This window comes from Rhinatrema bivittatum, chromosome 5, assembly GCF_901001135.1.
Source record: "Rhinatrema bivittatum chromosome 5, aRhiBiv1.1, whole genome shotgun sequence".
Classification (NCBI taxonomy): Eukaryota; Metazoa; Chordata; class Amphibia; order Gymnophiona; family Rhinatrematidae; genus Rhinatrema; species Rhinatrema bivittatum.
In genome coordinates this window covers 30,360,304-30,381,656 of record NC_042619.1, presented here as the reverse complement: position 1 = coordinate 30,381,656, position 21,353 = coordinate 30,360,304, and the positions used below count along the sequence as shown (strand labels likewise).

Genomic DNA, 21,353 nt, shown 5'->3' with positions numbered 1-21,353 from the left:
CTTATATTGATCAATACAAAATTAAAAAATTATGTTTTCTACAAAAATCTAAGTGTTCTTGTATCCCTGGATATATATGCTTCATAAATAATGGTGTGGCGCTTAACAGAGTTCAGGAGCTCTGGCGAAGGCGGAGTAGATTAGAGGCCATTGCAATGACTGGACCTGGATACTCTAAGATGGAGCAAAAACATTCCATGAACTGCTGGAGGTCAAGAAGGGGAGAAGCTCAGGTTATCGCTGTTCCATCAAGTAATGAAAGGATGAAGGTGGTATTAGCCTGATTGTCCAGAAATAGTGGAGCCTGTAGCTGAAAGTGTATCCTGTTCTGATTGAGGAACCCATGACAACACTTGGTATCCCCTGCATACCGAGGAGGAGCTGGCAGCTGAGGTTCAGGCTGACTAGGCGCTGTACGGGGTGGCAGCATCACTACTGGCAGAAGTGATGTAATGAGTGCGGTCAAAGTGTCCAGATGCATGTAAAGGTGGTTCTTCGCTGTGGTCATGAACTCCACGACCCCCTGTTGGTCCTGTAGCTAGCAAGCAATACCAGGGATGGCCTGGAGCGTATTCAAGCCCGCCGAGTCCATTGCCTCAGCAAACTGTTGTGTCTGTAGACCCTTGGACCAAGGAGAGATTGAGTCTACCTGCAGGGAGGGAACCCAGGTGAAGCAGACACCGGTCAGGAGCTTCACGTTTACCAGCCCACATTCCCCTCAGATTAAGACTTTGGGTGCTGGGGCCAGCAAGTCTTAGGTGATGGTCTCTGTTGGTGACTGGACATGTGGTTCAAGGCCAGGCTAGGGGTATAGGGAGGCAGTGGTTAGGAGTATATGAGTCCAGGCAAGGGTCAGAAGCAGGCAGCAGACATATCTAGTGTCCAGGCAAGGGTCAAAGGCAGACAGCGGTCAGATGAATCCAGAATCCAGGCAAGGTCAAAGGCAGGTATATCCATGTGAGGAAAGGAAGTGGGGCGGATAGTGCAGGCAAGGCTGAAAGAAGCTGAGACACAGATGGGAACAGGCTGAGATGAAGATTGGAACAGGCTTAGACGAAGACTGGAACAAAGACTGGTAGTAACACACACTACAGAATAGCTGGACCTGTTGCTGAGGCAGTGAGGGAGAGGCAGAGAGGGCCCTTTATAGGGGCTCAGCTTGTGATGTCATCAAGAGACGACCTCGAGCACGCACATGCCTAAGAAGACGCACAATGCATGCAGCTGGCAGGTCCTGCCGCATGGCATTCCATGGTAAGTAGGTGGCGTACGCTGCGTTGGGAGGCAGCAAGCTTGGCCCGCCCAAGGAGATAAGTTTAGGATACAATATAAAATTCTGTCTACCATCCATGGCTTGATTCACAACCCAACCTCCACTTGGCTCTGTTCCCTATTACGGATTTATAAACCCACTCGACATTTACGATCACTTACTCAAAATCTCCTAGATATCCCATCCCCCAAACAAGCAAAGCTGGATGTCACCAGAAAACGAGCTTTCTCTGTAGCCGGACCTATTCTGTGGAATTCACTTCCCAACGCTCTTCGCCTAATTTCAAACTCCTCATTTCAAAAAATCACTCAAAACTCATCTGTTTCAATTAGCATTTAAAACACTTACTCAAGACCAAACAAAGCTTTTTCCACCATCCCATTTATAGCCCCTATCAGTCTCACTCATATCATTTTGCTCTTCCCCTCCTTTCCTTCCCTCCAACCAGTTATCTCATTACTCTTATTTCATTTTTTGTTCCATCCCCCTTTCCTTCCTTCCCTCCCATAGCAATAGCAAGTCCCATGGCAACAATTTTATTTTATTTATTTTAGTAAAATATTTGATTTATTTTTTTTAGCTGGAATTTGTTCCAGCTATTAATTAATTTTATGTATATTTTAATTTAATTTTGATTGTTTTTTTTTTATAATTTTATTTTCATCTAATGTAAACCACTTTGACAAAACCGATTTTATAAAGTGGTATATAAATACTTTTAAATAAATAAATTAAATAAATAAGTGCGGTGATTCGCGGGAGCAGCCTGCGGACCACAGAACGCAACAATGATAACTCATAAAAAATTTCTGCTACCAACATTTTTAATGTGTGATGAGCCTTCTTGAAATTTCAGACAGCAGTGCTTGATGTGCTTTGCTTATGGACTTGCCCACAGAAGCAGTCCTGTGATTTTTTCCCTTACGATTGCATATCAGTACCCCAGACCATAAAAGTCAGGGCCCATGTTGGTTGTCGTCTGAATCCAAATCCCCTTTCTCCCACCATCATATTTTATTGGTTAAGATTAGTAATCCCATGCCTTCTGTTAAGGGTAGGAACTGCAGCTCCATGCAGGTTACCCCCTTGCTTATCAGTACCCCAGACTATACATGTCGGGGTCCTCGGTTGCTGTCTGAATCCAATTCTCCTTTACCTCTACCGTTGAAGTAGAGAGCAATGTTGCAATTGCATCAAAAGCATCAAGGCTTTTTGGTTAGGGGATAGTAATCTTCATGCCTTCTGTTAAGGGTAGTAACTACCGCACCAGCCAGTTACCCCATACATCTTTTTCTTCAATTCTGTCCTCTAGACTTTAGGGATCCACAGGGTTTATCCCATGCTCCTTTGAGTGTTTTCGTCTTCAACACCTCCTCCGGAAGGGCATTCCAGGCATCCACCACCCTCTCCGTGACTTATCTGGTTACAATTCAGTCAGATAAGTGGCCAAATATTCAAAAAATTGCTATTTAGAGAGATAACTTGTGCAAGTGTAGCCTGGGGATAAAATAATTATTTACACTACTTAGGATTAGGCAGAGTCAGGAATTAAAAAGAAAAAGAAAAATGCAGCAGTGGCAGCTCAGTAAGGAGAGATGCAGAGAGGGAGCACTGGAAAGAAGGTCAGCTGGAGGAGGAGAGGAGTCTGGCTGTGAGGCGAGTGAACTCCGCCTGGAGGCACAGAAAAACTACAGCATGCAGTATAGAGAAGAAGAAAAAAGGCCAGAAGCCCCTGCAGCTGAATGAAAAGCACAAGGCTCCTCATGCTGAAGCCAGGAAGCACATGGAGGAGGAGGAGCTAATCCAGAGGGCGTAAGAAAGGGCCCTGAAGACTGGAAGTGTCAGTCACCCAAGAGCTCCGAAGAAGAAAGGCCGTGCTCAACCCAAGGGCTTGGGTGAGGCAGGGGAAGGTGCCAGGAGCCAGCTGAAAAGACCAGCAGAGCAGAAGAGTCACCCAGGTGCTGCTGGAGCTGAGAGACGCTGTGGAGGGAACCCCCAGCTCAGCTGAGGTCAGGGAACAGCACCAAAGTGGAGAGAGTGGGCCTGCTGTCTGAGAGAGCGGCAGGGAAGGAACCAGGGTGAGGAGAATCCAGTCTGAGTGCCTGAAGTGGGAGAGAAAGGAAGCAAAAGGGTCCAGCCAGGAAAGCTGCGAAGAGGAAGAGGAAGCAGAGACAGGCCAGAGTGAATGCCCCATGGAGAAAATGCTCAGAGCGGCTGGTCGTGAGAGATCAGATCCTGAGGAGACCAGAGGGGCGATCCTGACTGAAGAATTGAGGAGACCATGGGAGTGCCACTACTGAATGCCTGCTCTAGTGGGACTGAAGCAGGGAGCTGGGGAGACTACGGCCGAGTCTACTTGCTGAAGCTGAATCCAGAAGAAGGAGCGCAGCCTGAAAAGCAAGAGCAGTGAGGAGCCATCCCTGCCAGAGACAGTGCGCAGGTTCAGATACCTCAAACCTGAAAAAGGTGCACTGTAGCAGCTCCTGAACGAGGACACCCCCTTTCCCTTCAGCTTAGATAGGGATCCTGAACTGTTTTTTTTTTTCTTTTTATAGTTAGATCCCTAGTGACCCTAGGGCTGCAGGGAGAGGTAGCTGGAGCCAAGAACTACCCCCATTAGACTGGAAGATTGGTGATGGTAGTGTAGAAAAGGTTTCTTTACCTTTTATTTTATGAAATAATGTTAGTAGGTATCCGGCGAGAGTCAAGAGATCCCTGATGGTTTACAAGGGAGGAGCAATGTCACACGGCCGGCCCAATGCTAGCAGACAGATGGACTTTCTACAGACAGAGGAAGGCATGAGCTCATCCACCACCACACGTGATTAGACACCGACGCTCAAAAGAGGTCTTGAGTTTTTTAGAAGCCTCTAAAGTGGAAACTCTAGTAACAGCGTTATGGTTGTACTCATCCGGTGTAATACTCTCCTTCCAGCAAAGTCTGCACAATACCAATAGGTAAAAGATTTTAAGAAAAGAATTGTGATCTTTTGTAACGGTAAGAAGCACCTAGTGTTACAGTTAAACCTAGACGTTTATTTGATATTGAAACCTGTTAAAAAGGGGGAAATGTAGATTCTTACTAGTAATGGTGAAAGAATGGGTTCATATATTGTAGAGTTGCACTGAGTGCTCCTAATCACTGTAAAAGAATAGAATTTTTTTTTACTGGTTGAGTATTGTTGTTAGAAAACTGTAAATTACCTGTCATCCTGATTTGCCATCCTCCCAATCTGTTGGAAGGAGGAAAATAAATTTGTTTCAATTATTCCTTTGCGTCTTTTTTTTTTTTTTTTGAACAGGTACCAAAATCCATTTAACCTGTTCTTTTCCATCCTGGCCCCTTTTTTCCTACCTGTGGAAGATTTCTTAACAGGGTGGGATTACCCATTGCGTAAATAATTGGAAGAGGGGGAGGATTGAGAGGACCCTCCCCATCAATTTATGTATCAAGGAGACGACTTGGAACCTCTAGGCCCAACTGAACCTTTGGCGCTGTGAAGCAGGGGTCTCCGCTGGCCCTGGGGTGTTACATAAGCATATGCGCTCACCGACAAATAGCTGTCATCATCTGTGGATCTGTGATACTGTCATCATTAGTGAGGTTTCTAATAACCCCATCTGTAAGCTCCAATGGGATGTACTGGACCACACTGGCCAAGGCACTGGATGGGGCTGTGAGTCCATCTGTAAAAAAAAAAAAAAAAAAATAGTATATATATTTGTTAATGTTTATTTTCTACCTTTATAATGGTAGCTCAAGATAAAGTGCAATAAAAATTAATAATTAACATAAAAATATAAAAGAGCAGGTAACATACAGTTAAAACCAGCTGTCATAAAGATATTATAGAATACGTATTATGCGACAATAAGCTACTAAGCGTAAGAAACATACCACAACCTAAAATCAACTACAAAACGTGGATAACACAACAAAACCAAAAATCATCAACAACAACTTGGCTTAACAAATAAACATACAATAAAACATATACTGTACCACATAGAACTAAAAACAACCAACCACGTTTTGTGGATTTCTTCTATCAAGGCAGCTACAATACAGTCCTTAAGTATAAAGATTTGAAAGAATCATTTTCATCAATTTTTATTTAATAATGCCCTTTCATTTCAAAATAGTGCTCAAGGCAAGTTTAAAGTAAGTAAGAACACCTGGAAAACCAGCTGTTCAGTGAACATATTGAGATCCATATTCAGCAGCAGGCAAGTTATTTGGACAGCTCTACTAAGATAGTAACCAGAATGCAGCCAAAAAAAAGTCATCCAGATAACTTTAAGACTGCTCTTAAATAACCATAATCCGATATGGTTATTTACTATGAAGGTCGGTATATAAAACTGTTAAATAAATAAATAAATAACTTATCTTGATATCAGGGTTTGAACCTATAGCCCTGGAAGTAACAGACTGTGAACCTGCTATTAAGGCAACAGAGGCTGCCCACTATCCTCTGAAGAGCTAGACCTGCCTCTGCTCTATTTCACCACCCCCTTTTTCAGATGTAGTATTGTTTCTCTGGCGCCCCCTGGTGGAGGCACCAACAACTAATAAGGAAAACCTAGGCTGCTTTTGGAGCCAAGGTCTAGCCTGACTTGAGGCCATGCACCTAACATGCATGCCTCATGAAATAAACAAGGTATTAAAATAAAATAAAATATAAAACTACCATCTGGCTGTGTTTATTTTTCTGCTCTCCCTTCATTGTGATGGTTAGAGTGGCTGCAGCAAAGAAAACAAAGAAGGAATAGACGGGGAGGAGGAAGCCCCGCAGCAGAAGAGGAGGGGGAGAGAAGGGGGCAGTGACCCTGGCAAGGTAAGCTTCAGCAGACATGCCTCTGCAGCAGTCTGATTGGACTCGATGTGCCCCAAATTGAGACCAACATTTAAGGCCTTCCCAGAGGGCACCGAGTTGCTGGACCAGCAAACTTCTCGGCAGCTGCCTTGAGGAAGCCCTAGCTGTCTGGCCTCTGATCCTGGCCCTGATCAGTGTTTCTGACTTGTAATCTGGTTCCAGTGTTCCTGCTCAACACTTCTAGCTCTTGTCCAGCCCCTGGGCTCCACCATCATGCCTTGGGCCTAGGCTCTCCAAGTAGGCACCTTCCATCTGGGGTGACCCTGATTAGCCAAGTCTTGATACCTGCAGGCCTGGCATGACCGGATGTGCCTACCGTGCCTTTGCACAGAACAGCACACACGGGGAGGCGGTGGGCCGGTGGCAGCAGGAGAGGCTGCGGGCCGCCAGTGGAGCCTAACCAGTCAGCAGCCAAAGAAAAAGAGAGAGAGTGCGGGCCTCCCGCTATCTTCGGGCCGTACGGTCCAATGATCTTCCTGCTTTGGGGGGGGGGGGGGGGGGAAGAGGGAGCGGAAGCTGTGGGCGGGCGTACGCACACGCATGCCCATACCCAGAGAGGCCCGACTTCCAGGCCCAAGCAGGAAGATCAGTGGGCCGTACGGCCCGCAGACAGCAAGAGGCCTGCAGTGCCACGGCCCGAAGACAGCAGAAGGCTCGCGGGGCCACAGCCCAAAGACTGCAGGAGGCCCGCAGTGCCGTGGTGGAGCTCATCCCACCATGGCCCAAAGACAGCACTGGAGGCCTGTGGGACTGGGGTGGAGCTCATCTCACCACAGCCGATGATAACAGGAGACTATGTGTGTATGTGAGCTTGTATGTATGAGTGACTGCAAGACATAAAACCCCTTAGATTTTTAGATCAGAGGTTCCCAAAACTGTTCTGGGGAACCCACAGCCAGTCGGGGTTTCAAGATATCCAGAATGAATATGCATGAGATACAATTTGCATGCTAAGGATATCCTGAAAACCCGACTCGCCGGAGGTCGTCCTAGACAGGTTCAGGAGCCACTGTTTTAGATGATCACAGAACTAGAGCTGACCTAAAAAGTGTGTGTGTGTGTGGGGGGGGAGGGAGGGCAGGGGGAAGTGAGCTATTAGGGTTTTGTAAAATGAGAATCTGAAAGACAGTGCCATTTGTGCAAGACCATAGTGCAAACTGGAAAACGGAACTGCTTGATGAGTGAGTGGTTGTGCTGTGCATTGCCTTGCAAGAGACTTGGGTTCTTTATTCTAGGGAGTGGCTTCAGGCATGTACCCCCCTAGTCCCCAACCAATTCCTCCCACAACCAGCCGGGCCTTTGCCCAAAGGAATCCTTACTTCCCTGAGGCAGAGAGACTGGGTATGAACAGTCCCCACCCTTTTGCTCTTTACCTGTTGATGAAATAATAACAAAAAGTTCCTTTAAAGAAGGGAGAACTGATGGGGTGTGAAGTTTCCATATTTTCTGCAGCAGGCCACTGACTCTGTCCACGTGCTTCAGAAATTCCACGATGTCATCTTCTGCAGTCGACAGGCACTGGAACTGGCCCATGCATCTGATAAGCTGTTGGCAAAACAAGACCATGTGCTTTCCCGTAGGAATGCACGGAGGATACTGGATTAACAGCTTGCTGATCCTCGCGCAGAGCTTGGGCCCAGGTCTCTCACAGACGATCCGAAGAAGTTCAATCTGGAGCAAGCTGTAAATGTCTCCGACTGAAGGACTCTCCAGAACAAACTGAAGCCCCAGGTGTATATAATCTAAAATGTAAGGGTTCCTTTTCCCCAGTGGGCCATAACCTTCTTGAAGAAGACTTAGGATAAATCTGGCATTGAAAAACTCTTCAAACTCCTCCAGATGGTAATGGCCATGCACCTCTAAAATTTCTCTGGCTACCTCTCGCTTGAATTTAGAGTCATCCAGAAGGTAAATATTAGTGGAGACATCAAGCATGGACCAGCACTGGTCACTGTCCATGGGCTGCTTTGCCGCCTCGATGATGCGTCGCACCAGACGGTACTTCGTAGCATCGGGATATGAGGACGTTATCACTGCTTCCAGAATTTTATCCATAGTTGTCTGTCAGTGCTGAAATACAAATGGTGCTCCATTAGTTCTAGTGCCTTGGGGGGAAGGGAAATATTATTGCTAGCAGTGCAACCTGTCTATGATGTCAATTTTTATTCACAACACAGGAAAAAGCAAGCAAGAAAATAATAAAAATAAGCATCTTTGACTTTCATGAACAGAGCACGCATTCAAGGGAGGCTTCAGGAGGAGTTGTCAAGAAATGACAGCTCCCTCCACCACCACGGAAAAGGAGGTCCATAGCCTAGGTATAAAGGGGGCAATTTAGAAGAGCCTGTGTTTGTTTGCAATGTATGTGGGCACTTTTAAACTGTGTACAGTACAGTCAGGGCCGGCTCTAGGGTGAATTGTGCCCCCCCCCCCCGAGATTCTCTCCAGCCTTCTCCCCCTTCTCTCCCAACATTCTATTTCCCTCTCCAACCCCACCCTGGCATTATTCCCCCTTCTCCCTCCAACCATTCTCTCCCCACTCTCTGCAGTAGTTCTCCTCCCTTCCCTTTCTCTCCCATCTTATCCCTTCTTCCATCCATTCACTCCTCTTTCTCCCTCCCTCAACATTCTCACTCTTCTTCCCTTCCCTTCCGCCGTATTCTCGACACTTCTCCCCTCCCTCCAGCCATTCTCTCCCTCCTTTATGGCATTCTCCCTCCCTCTAGCCATTCCCTCACCCATCATCCTGTCCACCCTGATCTGCCTGTTCCATCTCCTATCACCTATTCCCAAGTCCCAGTTCTACTCCCACCTCCCAAATATCTGAACACCTGCGCTCCCCCATCTTCCCCACAACCCCAATACCTTTCTTTCCCCACCCAGTTTACCAAAATAACACTAAACCAGTCAAAACAGAGGAGCACAGGGCACTGTTCGTATGTCACAGCCCAGTTACTGCTCTCTTGCCATCTCCAGCGTAGAGCTCAGACTATTAAAAAGCTGAACTGTTAAAATACAAACAATTTTTGACAGAGAGCCAGTAGATACAGTATGGACTTTTGTTGAGATGAAAATCAATATTTGTAGCCATCACTAGTAAATACTGACCAAGAGGATGATTTGAACATTTTCCTCAATGTGCACAGACACACAATTCACTATCTCTGTGTATTGTTGCATATTGTTAAATGTTCTGGTTATTAACATTTTTTAATAAGAAAAAGATTTCTAAAAAAAAAAAAAAACAAAAAAAAAACAAAACAGTTTCTAGTAGTGTTCCTGAGATCCTGTTGCAGCAATAAAAAAAGCACAAAATTGAAAAGCATTGTGCTGTCAAAGGTTCTGCCCTATTACTGACCTCCTAGGCAACTCCAGTTCTCAAGAGCGACAAGCAGACTTGCTTTTCAGAATCTCCACAATGAATGTGCATGAGATATAGTTTCATACAATAGAGGCAATATATGCAAATCTAAGTCATGCATATTCATTGTGTAGATCCTAAAAACCAGACCTGTTTGGTGGCTTTTGAGGACTCGAGCTGGCCACTCCTGTCTTGGGGTAATTTTATAAGAGCCCACCTAAATTAGGTGGCAAATACATGCACACCAATTTTCAGAGTAAATGTGTGTGTTTAAGTCCACTTTGAAAATTATCCCACCTGCACACAATTACATCTGCTTTTTCACTCAGCACATAGTTAAGCTTTGGAATTCATTGCCACAGGATGTGGTTACAGCACTTAGTGTAATTGGGTTTTAAAAAGGTTTGGATAAGTTCCTAGAGTTAAAATCCATAAACTGTTATTAATTAATTAGCTATAGTAGCTTGAGATTTATTTAATGTTTGGGTATTTGCCAGGTACTTGTGACTTGGATTAGCCACCGTTAAAAACAGGATACTGGGCTTGATGGACCCTTGATCTGACAGAATATGGCATCTTATGTTCTTATGTGCATGGAAAATTTTCAGTGAAATTGTGTTTGTGTAATTCCAAATCCCTCCCCAAATCCACCTCTGAGATTGCCTCCACTCAGTCTGGATAAACTTGCATGTGAACAGGTAGTATCCATGCAAGTTTACTCACATATCAAGTTCTTTGATATGTGAGTAAACATTCCTGCAGGTAAAAAACTTTTATCCACAAAAATGCCTTTAAAAATTATCCTCAATTAGTCAATGTGCAATTGCAAACTATAATCTTATTATTAGAAAGCAGTTTAGTATTTTTTTTTACGTGAAACATGCTGACTCTGTACATCCGTGATTCTCAACCAGTGTGTCGCGACCCGCAGCCGGTGAGGCAAAGACCTGAAGACCGGAGTTGCTGGCTGCCGCAGACTAGGCCAGCGGGGCTGAAGATCTGAAGACTGGTGCTGCTGGCCACTATTGAAGACCAAATTGCCGGGGCTGAAGACGGAGCTACTGGCCACCGCCAGAGACTAGGCCGGCAGGGCCAAAAACCCAAAGATTGGCGCTGCTGGCCACCGTCGGAGCCGAAGATTTGAGCTACTGCTGCCCAAGACCATGCCAGTGGGGCTGAAGACTAGCTGTTCAGCTGGGGGCCGGTGGGTGCTTGTGCGCGTGTGGTTTGTATATGTGAGACAGGGAGGGTGCTTGTGTGTGGTGTGTGTGTGTGTGGTGTGTATATATGAGACAGGGAGGGTGCTTGTGTGTGTTAATGTGAGAGAGGGAGTACGCTTCTGTATATGTGTGTGAAAGAGAGATGGAGCATGTTTCTGGCTGGTTGTGTCTGAGAGAGAGAAGGGGCATGTGTGTGATTGAGAGCCTGTGTGTAAGTGAAATAGAGAGCGCATGTGTGTGAATGAAAGCCTGTTTGTAAGTAAGAGAGAGGTGACGTGTGTATGTGTGTGAGAAAGACTGGTCAGAGAGGTGACGTTGTGTGTGTGTGAGAAAGACTGATCAGGGAGGTGACTGGTGTGAGTGAGAGTGAGAGAGACTGGTTGGGGAGATGATTGGTTTGTGAAAGACAGAAACTGATTCATGAGGGTGTGACTGGTGCATGTCTGTGTGCGTGTGTGAGAGAGAGAGAGAGAAGAGAATGGTTGTGGTCTCTAAGGAAGAGGACCATGAGGACAGCTTCAGCAGCTACTGCTACTTCTGGTGTGGCTCCAAGGGAAAGGAATAGGAGTCCTGCTGGAGAGGGTAAGTAAAGGAGGCTTTTAAAGTTCATTTTTCCTGATTGACTGCTATTTTAATTATTAGGTATTATGTGATGTGACTGCTGTTTTGAAATATTTTATTGGTGTTTGGAGAATTTTTAATAAATTTTAAAAAGTTTTTAATTGTTGGATGTTGTTCTGTTCATCAGCTGTTTTGAAACATTTATTCATACAGTTTTACAATTATTTCTGTGTGGGAATCTATAACAGCTTGGCTTTTTCTGTTTTCCTAATGGGAGGTGTATTGGTGTTTAGAGCCTAGTTTAATATTTTAGTGTTGCCTTTTTATAGGAAGGGTTGTTCCATTTGAGTGCATGCCATAATGCAGGTGCAACTTTGTGTGGATTAGTTTATTGCAGATCCTGGGACTTTGTTAGGTGCTATATTTCTGTTTCCATTTCTCTAGTTTTGGACTGCATGCAGAGTGGCTTTTTTGGGTTTCCATTCCAGTTTCTGTCTCCATATTTGTAATTTGTGGTCTTTCTGTACTTGATGAAGGTCGATCTTGTGTATATAAGAAAACATAAGAACATAAATTGCCATACTGGGTCAGACCAAGGGTCCATCAAGCCCAGCATCCTGTTTCCAACAGTGGCCAATCCAGGCCATAAGAACCTGGCAAGTACCCAAAAACTAAGTCTATTCCATGTAACCATTGCTAATGGCAGTGGTTATTCTCTAAGTCATCTTAATTAATAGCAGGTAATGGACTTCTCCTCCAAGAACTTATCCAATCCTTTTTTAAACACAGCTACATTAACTGCACTAACCACATCCTCTGGCAACAAATTCCAGAGTTTAATTGTGCTTTGAGTAAAAAAGAACTTTCTCCGATTAGTTTTAAATGTGCCCCATGCTAACTTCATGGAGTGCCCCCTAGTCTATTATCCGAAAGAGTAAATAACCGATTCACATCTACCCGTTCTAGACCTCTCAGGATTTTAAACATCTCTGACTGAGATGAGGTGAGGTATTTAACTGGCATGTAGGTTAGTAAAATACCTCATCTTATTTGTTGTGCTTTCTTTTTATAAGTAGGGCTATTGTGCCTGGTAGTAGAAGGAGTTTGTGTTGCTGTTATTGAGATAACACCAGAACATCTTTTTTGTGTGGTGAGTTGTATGGAGAATGTTCTAGTTCTGCTTTATACCCATTGCTGAGGGTCAGGGTGGGGTTCCCTTGTGACTGTCATGTGTTCAGTGTGTCACACATGTAGGAACTATCTAGCAGGTGTGTCCCGATAGAAAAAAGGTTGAGAACCACTGCTGTACATTATTACTGTCAGGCAATCCATGCCTAAATATGGGACATTAGGGAGAAGGCTCTCCATGGTGTCCTACAGTTTTTTTTTTGTTTTTTTTCAAATATGTTTATTAAATGAGTACTCTATCACATATAAACAATTCTCAATAAAGTCTTATTATAACAACAAAATCTAATTATAAAGTCTTATTATAACAACAAACTGTGTTATAACCAACTCAGTTAACTCACATTTTGATACTTACATAATACATAATCATCCACACATTCCAATCATAAATCCACCATATCCAGACAAGAAGTGCTATAATGTAAAGCTACTAAAATGCATGTTACAGCAAACTACACACCTTTTCCATAATAAAAAATGTGTTTATACTTCAATAAAGTTTTATTTCCAATGACCTCTCTCTGTTTCATTTGTTCCATAATTGCGAATGTTCGCATATCCAATTTCCACAAATTAAATACATCATTATGCCAATGGGAAAGGATGACTTTCTTTGCCAAGGTTAAAGGAATACTGCCAGCAGGCATTGCCAATGATTTGTCAAATAAACACATTTTGCCATTCCAATTTAAGTCTTTTCCAAATAGACGATTAAAAAAAAACCGTAGACTTATCTCCAAAAGTTTCGCAATTCATGACATTCAGTTAGCACACGACAAAAGTCTCTCTTCGATTATTACACTTTAAACAAAGATCTGATTCCCATAACTGCATTTTAACACAAACTGGTTATGATGTCCAAGAAATTGGTGCAGAGGGACCCCAAAACCCACACTGAACAGGGATCAAGGGAACACCTAGATGATTTTAACTTGTATAACAAGTTCTCAACTTCCATTTTTGAAACAGTGTTCAAAGGAAGTCCAGCCTTGAGAATTCAATAAATCACCGCCCTGACAAAGATTAGGGCAGACCGAAATAGCTTTCTGAAGGGCATTAACTTTGCCCCTCAAATAACCAGCACAGTCTTCTGGCAGGATATCATCAACCCCTGGGGAATGCTTCTTTCCTCCTATTAACGACCAGCCAAATCAAATAGCTCAAATGGTCGATTCACCTTACCAAAATGCGCAGCTAAACATCAAAGATATAATACCATGGACCACAATTGAACCCATATCGATTACTGAAATGAAGAAACTATTAAGAACCCTAAACCCGGCCTGCCACGAACTTGACATAACCCCGATACGAGCCTTTAAGGAAATAGCTCAAACCATTACTCCAACCATCACGGCAATCATAAATTAATCTCTAGAAGGTGGTGAACTTCCAGACAACTTAAAAATTGCCACTATTAAACCCACAATAAAAAAAAAACCTCAATCCAGATGAATTTAACAACTACCGCCTAATCTCAAACTTACCTCTCCTCGCCAAACTGACGGAAAAAGCAGCACTTAAACAACTCAATGATCATCTCGAAACAAACATCCTGCACCCCACCCAACACGGATTCAGGAAAAATCATAGCACAGAAACCTTACTCCTCAATTTATGAAACACAATAATAAGAGGTTTTGACAATGGACAAAGATACATCCTCATCCTACTCGACCTCCCCGCCACCTGTGACACTGTTGAACATCTCCAGACTAGCTGAAATCGGTCTATCTGGTAAAACTCTAGACTGGTTTACCTCTTTCCTTCAAAACAGATATTTCAAGGTAAACATCAACAACCACTCCTCTAATGCCATGCCACTAGAAACCAGAGTACCCCATGGATCCGCACTTTCAGCCACTCTGTTTAATATATACCTCCTGCCCCTATGCCAGCTACTCACGAGTCTCGGCATCACATACTTCATGTACGCCGACAATATCCAACTAATCATTCCTGTAACAAGCACCCTCGAAAGCGCAAAGAAACTCTCGGCCACTTACCTCAATACTATAAAAAAACATGCTAAACCACATGAAGCTATGCCTTAATATGGAGAAAACTGAATGTATACTGCTTGAAAGAAAAAAAAAACAAAACTCTGGAGCTCACCAGAACCATGCCATCCAAATTGACAACACACTCATCAAATTAAAAGAAAATGTGAAAGATCCAGGAATATGGCTTGACCCAGAGCTGAATTATAAAAAACACATTGCAATGAAAATCAAAGAAGGATTCCATAAATTACTAATCCTCAAACACCTAAAACCACTACTGAATTACCCTGAATTCAGAACCATTCTCCAATCACTAATCTTTACAAGCTTTGATTACTGCAACTCACTCCTGATAGGCCTAACCAAATCAACCATCCGACCAGTCCAAATACTACAGAACAGCACAGCCAGAATCCTCACCGGCTGCAAAAGATCTGACCATATCACCCCTGTGCTAAAAGGATTACACTGGCTACCTGTAGAAAAGAGAATCGAATACAAAACTCTAACCATTTTCCACAATGCAATTCACAACAGTGAAAGCACATGCCTAAACACCATTATACAACGACTCAATTCTCAACGCAATACTAGATCAACAAACAAAGCACAGCTAGTCATCCCATCAGTCACAACAGCCAAACTCACTACCGTAAGAAACAGAGCCATATCAATAGCAGGACTGCGCCTCTGGAACTCCCTACCGGAACACCTAAGACTACAGAACAACACTAAAATATTTAGAAAACTGCTCAAAACCTGGCTCTTCAGACAAGTCTACAAAGAAGGAATTGGCTAATTGCTCACGCCACAACAACCAAGAATCTCAACTCCCATGAGGAACCTTACTAACCTCAACCGCTTCTTTCACCACCCAGCTCTCATTCCTGCATCATACTCAGTTGAGCCTTTAAGCCCAACTGATATCACACTATTGTAATTTATAAAATCACAAGATTTCACCACGCGGAGAAACCACTAACGCTAGATGACGTAAATACCATGACAAAACCTGACTGCATTAACATACACAGCTTGACGATTCATTTGTCTCTAGTTTTAGCACCTCCCACAGCCACTTTCTATTCCCCATATCTACTCCTATAAACATATGTTCTCTGTAATGTTTCTCTTTCGGAGCGAAAACCTACTTCACCTCCCACAGCTTTATTTATGTATTTATTTATTTAATAGTTTTTATATACCGAAGTATAGCTAGCTGCCTTCACTCTATGAATATAGTCATTAATATTTTTCTGTAACTGATGTTATACCTGTTGTGCGACCCCAGTAAACTGTTGTTACACCTGTAAACCGGAGTGAAGGCCTTCCACTAAACTTCGGTATATAAAAGCTTACAAATAAATAAACATCCTTTATTACTTGTTATGCGCCGGTTCGTTTTATTATATTTTGATAGCTCATGTAATTTTAGTCTATCATTCTATATGTTCTATAATGTTTTAGTATTTAGTTTACATTTGTTTGTCTTATCACTTTATATATGTAAAATTTTTTGTTCTCCGCCTAGGCCATTCTGTGTTAGGCGGGCTATAAATCCAAACAAATGTAAAATGTAAATTGAAAAAAAACAAAAACAATGCAGCAGGCGCTAGTGCCCTGACACCAGGACTCATTCCTTTCCTGCTTTTTTAGAACAAAACCACAATTCCCTCCTCCCCCCCAATCACTTACAGCTTCTATTCTACCCCACCCCCCCAACCCCTCCGGACCTCCCTGAATCACCAAAACTGGCAGCACAGTAATGTCTCTTACCAGTTCCTAGCCCCTTCTAGCATTGTTTTGACGGCAGCAAGCAATGCTGGAAGCGGCAACATTATTGTTGTCCTGGCTGGAGTTTCAGAGATCTGGGGGAGGACCTTTGGGGGTGGAATAGAGGTTGTGGGGTCAGTGATGAGGGGGAAGAAGGAGATCATGATTTTGCACCAAAAAAACTGGATAAGGTAGGGGGGTAGGGTTGCCTACTGGCTCCAGATTTTCAGGACAGGCTGATCCAGTCCTGGTTTTACCCCACTGCATGCTGGGACTTATTCTGATTTCCCTATTGCACTCACCAACAAAAGCAAGACTATAAATATCTGCATGCAGGAGCGTAAAACCAGGACTGGATGAACCTGCCCTGAAAATCTGGAGCCAGTTGGCAACCCTGATTTTGCAGCCACTTAACCGGTTATACTTTGAACATAGCCAGTTAAGTAGCAGACAACTTTAAGACAGCTCTGAGGCAGTCCTACCGTTATTCAGAGGGCCAGCGCTAGCTTTTTTGCTGCCCTGTGCAAACAATTATTGTGCTGCCCCCCTATCACCACCACCACACTTCATTCAGTCTCTGTCTCGGGCCTGCCAAAAAAAAAGCCCAGCTTTTTTCAGCAAACTAAACTTTAAAAGCCCTCACCCTCTTCACCCCCTCCCTGGAATCCATTGCTGGGGCAAGAGTATTAGTTGCCCTAGGCAAATTTTATACCCTTGCCCCCCCACACACCTCCTGCTCTCTCCATGCACACAGTTAAAAATTATGCATTTATAACAGATTTTACATGAAAAATAATATTCAAAGTACAGTCTTCTCAGGTAAAAAAAAAATATCATAAGTATTTGCATGAACTTCTTTGGTGGCAATCAGAAAACCCTACAAAAAAAAAAAAAAAGACACTCGGAACCCATATGGAATTAGGCAACGCGTGTTAGGTGTGGGCTTGACCCTCAGAAAGTCATGAGTAAATTACAATCAAAATATAATAAACCTCCCATACCAAAATAGCACTAACTGCCAGCACTTAAAAAAGTAACAACCCTACACCAGGCCCTAAAACACCAATACACTTCCTATTAGGAAAATAGAAAAAAAAAACCAAGCTGCTATAGATTCCTACATGCTAGAATACCTCTCCTCCATCACACATGCAGAACAGAGGCAGACCCACACCAAATACAGGAAAAAGAAACCACAAAGTATAACTAGAAACATGCAGGCAAAAACTGCAATACGTCAGACTCTATGCAGTGCAACATTGGAAAAAACAGAAATCATCACCATTCTCAGACATTAAGCAATAAAATCAAGAAATTATAACAAATACATTAATCATAATAGCATGAACATACTAATAAAAAGAATATTTCAAAACAGCTGGAGAATGGAAGATCCAATACTTAAAAACTCATAAACAATTTGTTTTACATTTTTCAAACACCAATAAAGTATTTCAAAACAGCAGACACACTGTAACGCGTGCCGTCCGCGGCAGACCTTCGGCACGGCCCCCTCACCTTTTTCAGTGACTCCAGCTTCTGGTTCCTCCTCGCTGGCGGCAGCGGGTCATCAGCTCCGTCCTCGGGCCTGCCCCGGTGCCCCCGGCTCTGCCACAGACCCCGGCGTTCCCGGTCCTGTTACCGCGCTTCTCGTCGGGGCTCTCCATGTGGCCCGCGGAGAGACGCTGCTACTCACGCTGCCGCCCCTCCCTAGGCGCGCGCGCACCATTGATTCTTAAGTAGGGACCGTGGCGGGAACCTAGCCGCGGCCCCGGATGATGACGCCAACTTAACTACAGTATTTAAGCTCAGGCTCCGCTCCCTAGCGTTGCCTTTGCAACAGGTCTCCTCGCTGGTCGAGTACTCGTTGTCTCCTAGAGATTCGTCTCACTCCCTGTGTTCCTGGTCCTCGTTGTTCTCAGTTCCTGTCTCTTCGTTCCTACCTTGCTTCAAACCTCGGATTTACACGGACTATGACTTTGCTTTGCCTGACTTTGTCATTGATTCTCTCCAAGCCCAGAGCTCTGCTTCGCCTGACTACGCTACTGCATATCTCCAGACCCAGATCTCTGCTTCATCCGATTATGCTATTGCCTATCTCTGTGATCAGACCTCTGCCTTGCCTGACTACGCTCTTGACTATCTCCGTGATCAGACCTCAGCCTTGCTTTCCACTGCCTTCGGATTGCCGCCAGCCCTGACTCAAGCCTGCCCCTGGACGCTTCTCCAGCTTACTCCCTGGACGTGGTTTCTTCAGGCTTCGGCCTGCTTTTGCTCGAGCGCCCTCTGTTTGCCTCCGTTCCATTGGTGCCCGGGTTTCCAGGACATTACCCAGTCCAGAGTAAGACTGTACCATCTCTCACCTGCTGTCTCTGGGCTGAACCAACTCTCACTGCGACTACATACAGAGGCCCACCTAAGTCCTGCTGGCCCCGGCACCCAAAGGCTCAACACACGGGGAACGAGGGCTGGTATAGGTGAAGCTCCAACGGCCTCTGTCTATCAGCCCACTCCGCCTGCCGACGGTGGGGACCCGTACGTAGGTCCTTACCTACGGGTTGCGTCAACCCCACCTGGGCCCAAGGGTCCATCTCCGATGCAACACACATCAAACAGCATCCAAAAAATTAAAACTAATAAGAATAAAATAATTCATGCTCTCCATACCTGGAAACTTTTGATTTCCATTCACTCTTGAGATTGTCATGGATTAGTGAGAGAGGGATGCATAAACTTTCTCATCTCTCTCTCACAGATATAGATCTATACATACACATACATAAATATGCACTCTTCCTCATATACACATGTTCCCTCTTACATACACATGCTCGCATGGACATGCTTCCTCTCTCACACACATGCTCACAGATGCTCCTTCCTACATATACGTTCACACAAGTTCCCTCTTACATACACACTCACACAAAGATCCTTCTCTTTCTCACATATACATTAGATACACACACATGCTCAGTCACACATACAAAGAGAACACTCCATGCTCCAATACCTCACCCTTTCCTGATCTAAACTGAAGAATTCACTGCTTAAGAAGAATGTACTACTATTTAAACCTCTTATTCCGTCATCCCTAGAGCTTGCATCTGTCTCAGTGCTCCCTCTCACACACACACACACACACACGCTCCCTCTTTCACACACGCCTTCTCTCATACACACATGCTCAGACACCAACACACACTCCTCTTCTGCTCAGATATACACACACACACGCTCCCCTCTTTCACACACGCTCAGACACCAACACACACTCCGCTTCTGCTCAGATACACACACAAGTTTCCTCCTGCTCCTATACATCCCAAGGCCTCACCCAACAGCCCCGGCCCCCTACTTCTGCTGCAGGGCAGGTTGGGAGCTGCCTCAAGGCTTGTTTTTACCTTCTGGCCACCTAATGGGTTGGGAACCACATGGTCCTGCAGCTCCTCATCTTCATCTGGCAGTTCTGAAACTCATCTTCACCGCAAGGCAAATTGGGAACTGCAGCACAACCCTACGGCTCCTCATCTTCTTCTCAGCACAGTGGCTGAGCAGCTCCTCCTCTTCTTCTCAGCACAGTGGCTGAGCAGCTCACTGAACTCGGTCTCGGCCCTGAGGCCACCGCCCTGTGCAAGCGTACGACTTGCACAGTGGGTTGCGCCAGCCCTGGTTATCCGGCTAATTTAGCTGGACACTGCTGAATACTGGCCAAGTTTGCTGGATAACTCTGCTCTACCTAGGATAGAGACTTATTCGGCTAAAACTTGACAGGTCAGTAGGGGTAATATATTTAAAAGCCAGATTTGTCAGGCTAAGATTGTGGCTTAGCTGGACAAATCTTTTGAATACCGATCTTTAAAACAAATACAATTACAAAGCAAATCAAAGATCCTTTTACAGCCGTATTTCACACAGAGCTCAGATTTGGCTATGTGCTTCTGCTTTTTTTTTTTTTTTTTAATTAGTGCTGCTTACTCAGCCAACCTAAAATCCTCACAGGGACATTAACAATTTACCATCAATATCTCAGTTAAATTATAAATTCTACCATAAGCACAAGGAACGTACAAACTGCCTTGTTTAACCTGCAAAGCAAGAATGGATAAACGCGATCATTCTGCACAGGCTGAAACAAAGGCAAGTCCTGAACGCTTCCCCAAAACAGGACTAAGAACGCGCTCACTCACCTTTCATAAAGCATGACGCCTACTCCAGCACAAAGAGCGGAGTCCTGCTGCACGGAAAAATAACGGGATACTTTTGCTGCACTTCTGCATCAGGAGGCACCCCTCGGTGGTTTCCATAAATGAGAACTGTGCCGTATTGCCTTTCATGCAGAGAGCCGGCTTACTATACCCTTACGCAAGGCTTAGTTTCACAGACAAAAAGGTCTCCTCCTAGTAGAGCATCTTAAATTTCGAGGAATGCTTTCTGTCAGCTTTTACTGATTAGTCACTCTTAAGGCTCACCCTGCTGTATTTATAGTGCGTAGCACAAGCAGCGCGCTCTTTATCGCGGCTCACTGCCCACCAGCGTGCCGAGGTCCAGCCCTCTCCAGCATGTTCTTGTAAATACAGCGGCTTTTTTTTTTTCCTTTATAGCTTTATTGAACATGCTAAAATAGACATGGAGAACACAGTCACTGCGAGAGGTATAACTTAGCGGCAGACCCCCTATCGCTGCCATCCAGAACATGCTGACTCGGTCCTAGTTTTACTTTACTGCACGCATGCGTGACCAACCATTCTAGCTCTTAAACCTGACTTATTGTAAGTAGAGCTCCTGATACCTCTGTACAGGCTTAGGTCTGTGAGACCTGAACTGGCTGAGGAGTGGCGAGGGGACTAGTCCCAGGATTGGGAACGGCTAGTTAGTGGAGGGTGGGGCAGAAGCTGTTGGTGCACGTTTTAATTGTAGTTTTAAGTTTGAGTGGGATATGCTGGGTCTGCCACCCCGATTTCTCCACATGACCAGTAAAGGGACCTTTGCTTGCACAATCCTGGCTCGGTGGACCGTTTTGTGAAAAACAGTAGTAGCATTTCCCCCATAAACAGCCAACTGGATTATCTGATTCGATTTAGGGGGTTTCAT

General features: G+C 44.4%; 1 protein-coding gene across 1 annotated transcript in view; it reads right to left on the bottom strand.

Annotated features, from left to right (window-relative positions):
- The window catches only part of USP35 (ubiquitin specific peptidase 35), a 67,802-nt gene extending 46,848 nt beyond the window's left edge, over nt 1–20,954 (bottom strand). The window contains exons 1-3 of the mRNA XM_029602204.1: nt 20,450–20,954; nt 7,524–8,220; nt 4,825–4,960 (exon numbers count right to left, since the gene is read on the bottom strand). Of these exons, the coding sequence (XP_029458064.1) occupies nt 4,825–4,960; nt 7,524–8,205 (818 nt within the window). The 5' untranslated portion in view covers nt 8,206–8,220; nt 20,450–20,954. The remainder of the gene's footprint in view (nt 1–4,824; nt 4,961–7,523; nt 8,221–20,449) is intronic.
- Nucleotides 20,955–21,353: the final 399 nt, after the last annotated feature.